The 11,144-nt window shown below is 44.7% G+C and overlaps 1 protein-coding gene across 1 annotated transcript in view; it reads left to right on the top strand.

The window, feature by feature from the left end:
- The window catches only part of LGR4 (leucine rich repeat containing G protein-coupled receptor 4), a gene marked incomplete at its 5' end in the record, with an annotated part of 145,219 nt that overhangs the window by 95,380 nt on the left and 38,695 nt on the right, over positions 1-11,144 (top strand). Inside the window, 3 exons of the mRNA XM_019519493.1 lie at positions 7,619-7,834; positions 10,202-10,273; positions 10,913-10,981. Of these exons, the coding sequence (XP_019375038.1) occupies positions 7,619-7,834; positions 10,202-10,273; positions 10,913-10,981 (357 nt within the window). The remainder of the gene's footprint in view (positions 1-7,618; positions 7,835-10,201; positions 10,274-10,912; positions 10,982-11,144) is intronic.

Here is an 11,144-nt window from a genome sequence, read left to right as displayed (position 1 = left end):
AAGCAGGGCTGGGGGGCTGTGGGGAGGGTGAGGGGCACCAGTAGGGTTGGCGGGCTGTTGTGGGGAGAGTGAGAGGCATGAGCAGGACTGTGGGGGTCCTTTAATTATTTAATCATGAATTCTGGGGTTTTTATCAGAGAATTTGTGTTGTTTTTTTAATTGGGGAAAACCAGGATCCCTGATAATCAGCCTTAGGGTGCTCTGCTTTGTATTAAGCTCCCATATTTTGGAGATCTACACCATTTATCACTTTACTTAATGTTTTTAACTTACATGTTTCCTCTGAAATTGTATTGCATTTTTCATGACTAGTGCATCCCTCATTTCATTTTCTGTGAGACTTTCAGTGAGAATTTTCATGAACAATTTAAACTTGTTTGATTCAAATTACTAATTTGGCATTCCAATTGCAGGCAGTCCTTGGACTTCCGACACCATTGGTTCCTGGAAACCATGTCTTAAGTCAAAACGTAACTCGGAACCAATTTTCGCATAGGAAACAATGTTATAAATGGGGGATTGGTTCCTAAACCAAGGCCCGGTACCCTATTTGCACCAAAAATTACCCAGAATTTTATACTCAGTTGCAGACGAGTAATATAGCTACATTAATGTATTTATATTGTAAATAGCAATCATATTGATTTGGAAGGACTTCTTTGAGGTGACTTTGCTGGACTTTTTGAAGGGCTCTTGGCTGGAGTCTTCTCAGGAGTCTTGGCTGCAGGTTTGTCTGGAGGCTTGTCTGCTTTCTTAAAGAAAGAGTCCAAGGAAGTTTGGACAGATGTTGTCTTCTTTTGCTTGTCAGTTTCTCTGTAGCAGCTGTATGTGTTGGATATGACCCTATTCACTGATGCACTGCATTCAATGTCAGGGTCATGTTTCTCAAACTGGGACATGACAGCTTCCAAATGTTGAAATGCCTCAGCCAACACTTTTGTCAAGACATTACAAGAAGGACTCTCTTCAATAGTGGGTACATCTTCTTCCTCTGCCACTTTTTGCTGTTCATCATAAAAACTCCTAGCCTTTTCCTGAATGATGCCTAAACTCACAGGAGCACAGGGTTTTTATCTCCTGTGGCCACCCATATCCCCTGGAATGCAGCCAAATGATTAACAGCCCATAGCCCTTGGAGTGAAGCCACGGCTTATCCAGCTGCTTCCCCGCTGCTCCCCCTGCAGGGAGGCCGGCAGCGCCCGGCTGCATTCCGGGGAATATGGGTAGCCACAGGAGAAGTTGCAGCTCATCCAGCTGCTCCCCTCGTGGCAAGGCAGACAGTGCTGAGCTATGCTCTGGCGGTGTTGTGAGCAGGGGCTGTGGACAGTTGTGGGAGAACTTGCAGCTTGTCTGGCTGCTCCCCTGCTTCTTCACCCATGGCAAGGTGGAAGGTGCTGGGAGCAGGGGCTCTGCCCTGCTGCTGCTTGTCCTGCCGGGGTGTGGGGCGGAGGTGCTGCGCTGCCTCGGACAAGCGGCGTGCAGCAATGGAGCCAGTTCAGCTTCCCCATGCCTCCCGGACAAGCTGTGGTTTTGCTCTGCCCTGGTGAGCAGTGGCAGAGCATGGCAGGGGTGTGTGCCCTGAATCTGCTTGGGGCAGTGTGGGCCAGGGTTGCTCTGGGTGGGCGGTGGGGGCTCTAGGGGATTTTAAGGTAGCTGCATCTCCCCCATAGCCCCCACCCTGCACAGACCCAGGGGCACATGCCCCCACCATGCCCTGCAGCTGCCACTGCTCGACAGAGTGAAATGGGTCTTTGAGGAGGCTCAGGGAGTCTGGAGCAGCTCTGCTGCTGCACGCTGCTTGTCTGAGGCAGCACAGTGCCTCCACCCCGCGCTTTCCCATCCCAGCTGAGCAAGCGGCGGCAGGGCAGAGCCCTCTCTCCCAGCATCTTCCACCCAGAGCGAGCCATGCCTGCATCATGCACACCCCTGCCCCGGTTGGGCAAGCAGTGGCAGGGCAGAGCCCCTGTTCCCAGCGCCTTCTGCCTGATTTGCAGCTGCCCCATGCAGATGTGGGGCACATGCTCCCCCCATACCCTCCCAGCTCTGCGGCGCACAGCAGCAGGAGTTCCTCCATCCCTTACCTGCACCCCCCCACCCTGGCTGTGCAGCGCTTGCCTCAGTCCCAGCCCTAACCGCAATCCCTCCCTTACTGCAGAGCATCGATCTGCCTCTCCATGCCTCTTTTCCCCCCACACTTTTCCCCCTCCCCACCCACAACATACTTACCAGTTGGACACAGCTGAGTCCAGCGTCGTAAAGGCAAAACCTGCATTGGAATGTCGAAACAGGGTGTCAATTTAAAAATGTAAGTGCTGTTTGACGTAACTTGAAACGTCGTAAGTGGAGGACTGCCTGTGTATGCTTTTTATTTAAATGTTGCTACCTTGGACTGATTAAAAATAATTCATAACCACAATGACTACTCTGTACTTTGAAGAGAGTTTGAAATGCTGCTAGGTTAGGAGGAGGGTTTGGTATTAACTCCATAGTTTCATAGAGTCAGTTTGGCTAATTGTAAACCATAAAGGTGCTTGTGTTTTTAGCATTAAAATCTAGTTTTAATGTCATGTTTGTATGAAAACTACAGGACACCTGGATTTTTTCTCATTCTGTCTTTCCTTCTCCAACTTGCACAGTTTGAGCTTTTGTGGAAATAGAACCTGACAGATAATAAAATGAAAGATGACAGCTCAGCAAAAATAGTCTGAATTTATAGACTGAAATTTAAAATGGGGCTCTAGCAAGCAAATGCCCTATAGGGGAAGTTAGGATTGGAATAACTTCTGAAATATTAAAGAATTAAAATATATGCTGCAAGCTGTAATTTAAAGAACACGAAGTCTCATCTTTAACGCTTTAATGGACATAAAGAATAATCTTTGTGAAACTGCAGTCTAAACAGTGAGGAAGCCTGATCCCATTGCACTAGCTTGTGTTAGCAAACCTTTTCTTATTCCACCTTCAAAATGGCTATTGTTTTTAGTAAGAATGTTCTATGAAAGTTACCAAACATTTAATTTTAGTTTTCAATTTGCTCTTTAAAATATATTGTATTTTCATTTCAAAGATTACAGCGTAGACGTGCAGATCTCTCTCAAAATACATATATGCACAGTAAAGCATGGCTATAATGCAACTGTTCAATGTGGAAATATATTTATATCTATATTTATATCTGTATGGATAGTAATATATCTCCACATTGAACGGTTGTATTATAGCTGTGCTTTACTGTGCCAAAATAATGGAGGTAACAGTTAGTCATCTGAAGAAAAGCAATAAGTTTAGACAGAACCAGGGCACACAAGGTCCCAGAGCCTCAGGGAAAAATAGTGCAGCTATTCAAATCTACTCCAGTACTGAATGCTACAAAACAACGGGCGTGTACAAAATTTGGATCCATTTTTGTGTAACCATAAAAATAGCCAGACTTATTCTTTTGATATCATTTTGCAAGTTGTTAAGGTCCTAAAGCATGATCTTTTCTCCTAATACTGTAAATTGTGAATTTCATTGAGGACTCTGGGTGTAAGCCTTGCATTTCTTATATAAAAGTAGTGGTTTCAGCTTCTGGAACACTGAAAAAACTCTAGGCCAGGACAATTGCAATCTTAAAGTCATTTTGTAACAAGCTGGCAAAGAGTAATCAAACAAAGCATTTTAATATTTTTTGCATTGGCTTCATGATCTTATATTAATAGTTAATATCATTAACAAGGTTGTAATATCAGGATACTGCAGTGTGCTTATTTTTCTTATTTCCTGTTGCTTCAAAACAGAATTTCTACACCATTCTTCTATCAGTGAAAGATGGGGGAGTTTTTCTTCCACTCAGATTAAGGGCTGCAAGAGCTTATCAGAAACATTGAATATAAGAAAGGTCTTGTTGGACTTACTCAAAGAATAAAAAACAGCCTATTACTGTTTTAGAATTAGTAAAATACTTAAAAGGAAACAATCTAGAGTTCAGGTTATAAGCCTTGCAGGAGTTTCAAAACAGTGTTTAAGCCAGTTTTGATGTACGGAACTTCCCATAGTGAATTAAGGATAAAATGTCTCCTCTTTTAGTCTACATTTCTTTGCTCAACACTTTTGTGTGACTCCTTCCTTTTCTGATCCTTTAATTGTGGAGTGACAGAGCCTATTATGTACTGATATATTTGCATAGATACAGCCACTTACATTTTAAAGTTACATTTTAAAATATAAACCTATATTTAGGAAAGCGCATGCTGAAAGTCAGATGCCTCAGCCGCAAAAACTGAGCCGTACACCTGTGGTTAATCACAGGACCAAAAGTATCATATGTCTCAGAGTGTGTTGATTTGCAAAAAAAAGGAATGAGGATATTTGTGGAAGGAATGATTTGGAAAATGATTCTTTTGATCTTCAGGGAGGTGTGTGAATTTAGGATGGGGGGAGAGAGACAGGTAATTTCTAGGGGGTGTTTTGGGGTTTTTTTTTTTAAATCTAAGGGAGCCTTGGGCCCTTTTTATCACCAGACATTTAATTTCTCTGAAATGTTCCAGTCTCAACACAAGCTAAAAGTATTCACAAATGAGGGTATACTCGCCTGTCAGACCATGCTAGTGTATGAATTCACTCTTTGATGTATTTGATGCTAGTGTATGAATTAACTCTGTAGCTTTAGAATTAATGAAGCCTTGTTCGTCTTAGAACAGTGTTATATTTTTACTTTAAAAGTCTCGGTTTCTTGTAGCTAAGTGTTTTTTACTTAATTTGCGGCATTCTTATTTATTAAATGGGAATTCAGCTTCTTGTAGTTCTTTCCTAATCATTTTACATTTGCACTGTTTCAACACTAAAACCCCCTCACTAGAAAAGAATGAGAGTTTGGGTTTATACTGAAGTAGAACAGTCAAAAGAACTTTCTAGGCAGGGGTGGATCCAGGGCACCCCACCCTTTCAGTGACCACACTGGGGACTTTTTTTTAAGTCTGTGAAGCAAGTAAGAATCCCTCCCTTCCTTTCTAAGCTCAACACACACCTGGCATTTGTACATGCATATGTGCCACAGCACCGGGCACTTTTAAAAGTACCCTGTGCTGTGGTGCGTGCATTTATATATATGGCAAAATACGCGTCAGTGCTGATAAAATGGCAGCAGTGCACTTTTGAACTGAAACACATTGAAGGGTTTTTAGTTGAGAAGTGTACCAACACCTTTTTCTGCACTCTGACATGCATTTTGCTGTTTATCCAAATGCATGGGACACAGCACCAGAAATCCAGCATGCTGAATTTCTGGTGCATTGAAGCAGAGAAAGGTACGTATATAGATGCCCACCTATCCTCTCCTCCTCACTCCTCCACTGCTGCTGCCTCTGGCTACCTTGAAGGTGGAGATGAGGGGGGAGCTCTAGAGCAGGGGCGGCAAAATGCAGCCTGCCAAGCCATTCTATCTGGCCTGTGGGGCCCCTAAAAAAATTTAAAAATTAATATTTTTCTGCCCCTGGCTGCCTGTCACGCAGTCTGGCTGATGGCTTGCCAAAACTCAGTAAGTGGCCTTCCACCCAAAATAATTGCCTGCCCCTGCTCTAGAGCCAGGCTAGAGGAGCAGCAAATGGGTTCTTCCTCCCTGCTCTGTCCTCCAGTGTTTTCTGCCAGCCTGGGGACAGGCACTGGGCAGGGCCAACAGGGGCAACTGCCCCAGGCACCAAATGGGGGCATGGGGAGAGGGGCAGAAGAAAACGGCTGTTGTTGCTCTCCTTGTGTGTGGTGGCCACCCCAGGTGCCTAGCTGTTTCATTATGCTGCAGGTGTGCAGGGAAGGGTACCCACCTGCTGCCACTTGTCTCTGGCTAAGCCTGACTCCATGTGCAACCCAGTTGGAGCAGAGCTAAAATGGCTCTGCTTCCCTCCCACCCCCAGCCCTTCTCCCAGGTCAGCTGGGGACAGTAGCAACAGCAGAGGGGAAGGGACATGCTGCTCAGCATGGAGGGAAAAGGAGAGAAGATGCTTACCTGCTTGAGGGACTTAAGAAGAGTCCCCACTGCTGCTCCTGTGAGGTGGTCTGCCTGCCCATGTGGGTTGGAGGGGGGCTGTGAGCGGGCTGCAGCTGTCCCTGTTGCACAGGTTGCTGTTCCTGCCCCCCCCCCCCCTTTGCAAAATTCTGGGTATACTCGTGCCTCTAGGCATGCCGGGTGGGGTCCTGTCAGGGCGCACAGCTTTAGCTTCACTCTGTTCCCTTTGAACTGAACAGCTCTTGTTGACTCCAGTGGGTGAAGAGCTAGACCCGTACTGAGCACTTCTGAAAATCCCACCTTCTAAATAAGCTGTAATTATTCACACATGATTAAACTAAAGAAAAAATGGATTGTGCTAGCTAGAGGGTTATACTAGGAATTCTGTGCGTTAGAAACATAATGAATGCTTTATACATGTAAGAAGCCTTATCTTTGAACCTACACCTCACTGATTCATTGCATAATGAGCACACAAGTAGTGACACAGTATTAAAGTACAATTCCCTTAAAGTGAATGTAACCTTTGTGTATAAAAGGGCAAAACAGGATGGTAAGGAGCATTTTGTGCAGGAAAAGAATGAGAGTTCTGTTTGCTTTGCACAATCTACCACTATCATTGGATATGAATAGTACCATATTTGCCAGTATTTTTATAGGAAAGATTTTTTTAGTTTGATTCTGCTGGCAATACCTGCATCTTGTATATGGAGTGCTGTGGATCTGGAGGCTGGAAGTAATGTCAGACATTTAGTCTCCTCTGTTTTCCAGTTGTGAAGACCTCCTTTTACATTCCCGGAAAGCTAGTGATTTGTGAAACCTGGTAGGGGAGGCGAGTTGGTAATTGAAGCAGAACTAATTGTTAACAAGTACTTTGCCATACTTCTTGAAAGACAGATGAGTCATTTTCCACATGCATAAGTACTACTAATATTTATGATAAGAGTTTAATATGGGGAAACTATGTGATGGCAAAGTTAATCCTAAGCAATACTTAATGCTGATAATGTTAAACAGATAATTTTTTTGAAGTCTGCTGGAAAGGATTGACTGCCAGAACAAAAGAAGTCTCTGAAATTGGTTTATGATATAATCTTTTATTTGTGAACATGATTCATGGCTCTGATGGGAAGATCAAGAACATTTTTAATACTCTTATTCTCTGAGATGTGTCACTCGAAAGAGGTACAGTAATAATGCATGTAAAAGTATCCAGTACTATTGATGATACAGCTATGGATACAATCTCAGATAGTTGGAATAATGTTCCTGTCATATGCCATATTGATTAAAACCTGCTTTCAAAACTTGCTTCAGTGAATGTATAGCTTGTAGTGGAGTCTCCTACAGAATTGTTGTAATTGAACGTTTAATTATAATTTTAGGAATAGTTTCATTTTGTTTAAAAATGGATAGGAAAAGAATGGAAAGAATAATTTTTACTTGTTGCTTTGTTTATTTGAAGCAAGCAAATGTTCCAGCCTACTTCATGGCCTCAAAAGGCCATGTTGAATTCTTCAAGTAAAATTTATATGAGTTTTTAAAAATGTTTATAAATGCCCAGTTTTTAATCCATACTTTTACTTAATGGAGGCATGTAAACTTATTGTATCAATTACTTTTGTTTTCCTGCAGGCGTTTAGATGCTAATCATATTACCACAGTCCCAGAAGACAGTTTTGAGGGGCTAGTGCAGCTACGTCATCTATGGTTGGATGACAACAGCTTGACAGAAGTGCCCATTCGTCCACTCAGCAATCTCCCCTCTCTGCAAGCGTTAACTCTGGCCCTCAACAAAATAATGCACATCCCTGACTTTGCATTTACAAACCTTTCAAGCCTGGTTGTTCTGTGAGTAGCTTTTCATTTCCCAGTTTAGTTTGATGCTCCTAAGATGTGGATTTGATTTAGCTAAGATTGCAACTAGAAGTATGTTCTCTTTTGTTTCAGTTCAGATGACTAATAATAGTTTGTAACCCTGAAACATTGCAGGCTGGTAAAATTAACATCCAAACTAGAAAACTTGCTAACAGAAAGTCATAAGGGCCCTAGCTTGGAGATAGCTTGATTTTTTTGTATGGTATAATCACTTGAACTAATTCTGCAAAGTTGACAATTAGAGGGAGGCATCAGAGGTGTTAGAGATGGACATACCTGCTGCCTGTAGACGTGCCAGGAGGCTGCTCCATTGTGCTGTAATTACAACACATTGGAGCAGACTTGATTAATCAAGTTGTCTGGAGTGTGCTAATTGGCATACTCCAGCCAGCCTCTGCGTTTTGTGCATCAGCATCCCTGCACTTCAAAATGCCAGTGGGGTCGCTTTAACTAAATCTTGTTCAACAACCTTTAGTTGAAGTGTCCCCACCACCGTTTTGAAACACGGGGACACTGATACATGAAACACTGCAGCACGTTAACTAGAGCAGCTCTCAGTGTGGGCAGAGCTGCTGCAGATGCACAGGGCAAGTGGCACTGGCATAGGTGGGGCTTGGGGAGGTTATAACCACCCCCCTGAGACCCAGTGCTGCTGCTCACCCTGTGCAGTCTGTGGCAGCTCTGCCTGCCCTGCTCCTGCCAGCAGTGCAATACCCCCACCAGGAAGAGGCTTACGCTCCCAGGACAACATCACAGGGGCTGCTACCCCATCAGGGTCCCTCCCCTCTCGCCACTTCAGTGGCAGGGACGTGGCCAGAGGTCAGCCGGCATGACCCCCCCTAGGCGAAGGGGGCAGGGAGGGGATTTAATTCCTCCTCCCTCTGGCAACTGGCAGAGGGGGCTTATTCCGCCACTTGCCCTGTACAGGGATGGATTGGTGAAGGCAGTGGTTGGAGCTAGCAGACCCTAGCTGCAGTCCCCCGGGGCAGAGGGGAAATAAACCCCCTCCCTGGCCCCTTTGCCTCAGGGGGCCATGCCAGCCATGTCTCTGCCCCTGCAGCAGCAACGGGGCAGCACCAGGCAGACCTCGGCTCGGGTCTGTGCTGGTAGGACAGGGAGGGGGGAAATTAACCCTCCTCCCTGGCCAGTTCACTTGAGGTTACTGCCAGGGCTGGCCATGCCTCCTGCCACTCCATCAGCGATGTGGGGGGAAATGCCTGATGGCCTGCTGTACCCTGGCCAGGCAGACCCCAGCTGGGGTCCTAGGGAGAGAGGAGGGGCTAAAATAAACCCCATTTTTGCCCCCTTAGTCTCAGGGAGCCATGCTGGGCAGTACCTGGTCACACCCCCACTCATGCCCTGCAGCAGCAGGGGTGGGGGGACCCTGACATAGGCTGCTGTGCCCCAGCCAAGCAGACCCCAGCTGGGGTCCATGCTATTGAGACAGGGGATGGAAGGGGAATTAGGTCCCCATCTCCATTCACTGCTTCCAAGGCTACTCACGCCCCTGCTGCTGGAGCAGCAAGTGGAGAAAGGCCTGGCAGGGGCTGCTGGCTAGGGAGCAGAGGGGCAGGGCCAGCCCTGCCTGCTCCACTAGAGCAGAGAGCACAGCCAAGCCCAGGGCTGCAGAGCATAGTGAGGTGCTGGGGGACTCTGGTTTAACTTAAACCAGGAAGGGGGTTGGGACAGAAGTTCCCTAAACCGGTTTGACCTCAGTCGGTTAAGTCTGATTCTGATTTAACCAAGTTTATCTTAAACTGGTTTTGGCCATTTTGAAACTGGTTTATATACACTGAACTTACATTCTGTTACAGGTTTAAACCAGTATCTAATCACTTAAACCAGTTTGTGTAACATCTATCCCTAGACTTGGAGTCCTCAAGAAATTGTCAAAAGTGCCAACACATTTTTAAAGGTTCAAACCACCAACATTTTTTCCAGTATACCTTGTTCCAATACCAGACTAAAGCAGCTTTTGTCTAGTTGTAAGACAAGGGTGCCACCAGTGGCATAGGCGGCCTTTGTGGGGTATGTGGCAGATGGGGAAGGGACAGGTAGCAAGGCAGCAGAGTGGGGCAGAAAGCAAAGGAGCAAATTGGGCAGGGAGCACAGGGCTGGAACAGAAAGCAGAGCGGCATACTAGGCAGGGGAAGGGGTTTGGGATGGCACTTGGGGAAGGTAGTGGCACACCTGCCAAAAAGTTGGCTGTCACAGTTGTAAGACATGCACTTGTGTACAGTATAGTGGGATGTCTTTGGAAACCATTGTTTTAATATTAAATATATATTAGTTTTGTAATGTACAAAACTCTTTAAATACTCATTTTGTTGACTCCTTTAGGCATCTTCATAACAATAAAATAAAAACAATAGGAAAACACTGTTTTGATGGATTAGACAACCTAGAAACATTGTAAGTATGCTTTTTATTTGGATTGTATTGTATAAAGTTGATCGGGGGGGAGAAGGACTGAGAAGAGAGAGTGTTTGTCGTCAAAGTGTTTTTTATGAAGATGCCTGTACTAAAGTCCCACACTTCCTTGCTGCTTGCTTTATGAATCTCTAATGAGCAGTATTTCATTAACAAGTACTTTGGTATGTTTAAAGGGAATGCAAAAAATAGAATGAAATTCTAGCCTCCTTGGATGTTAGTGGCAACTCTCATTTGCAAGGGGGTTCAAGAGGTAGTGGAGCACTGTACTCTGAAACAGAGCTGTCCAACTTCCAAGTAGCCAAGGACTGCATACCCTGCTGCAGTGTTCAGTGAGGGCTGCACACTGAGTGGACTTTACCAAGTGGTCCATGGGCCCCCAGGCCATGCAGATGCCACTGCCACCAGAATTCTCCTCCCACCTTCCTGCCATCACTGCACAGCATGCCCATACAATGGCTAAAGTGCATAGCTTTGTTGTATGGATATGTCAAGCAGCTTAACATGAGTTCACTGTGTGGCTGAAGCTACTACCTAAACACACAAAGCGTGTCTTAATTGAAGTATATCTGTGTAAAATAAAAAAAATATTTCCTAATGTTGTCCTGCTGTATCTTTCAGGGATTTAAATTATAACAACATGGTAGAGTTCCCTGAAGCTATCAAAGCACTTCCAAGCCTAAAGGAATTGTGAGTATTACTGTATCTTTCTTTCACCTATTTTCGTTATTCTTTCCATAAAAAATGGCAATAAAACCTACCGGGTTTGGGAATGTCTTGCCTGTCTCATTACCCAGTAATCTAAAATGGATTAAGTTTTATACTTAAAAAAAAAAAAAAAAAAAAAAAAAGG

The sequence above is a fragment of the Gavialis gangeticus genome, unplaced genomic scaffold, assembly GCF_001723915.1.
Source record: "Gavialis gangeticus isolate Ggan-Ray unplaced genomic scaffold, GavGan_comp1, whole genome shotgun sequence".
NCBI classification, from domain to species: Eukaryota; Metazoa; Chordata; order Crocodylia; family Gavialidae; genus Gavialis; species Gavialis gangeticus.
Note: the sequence above shows the minus strand (reverse complement) of the source record. Positions and strands in the feature narration are given on the sequence as shown.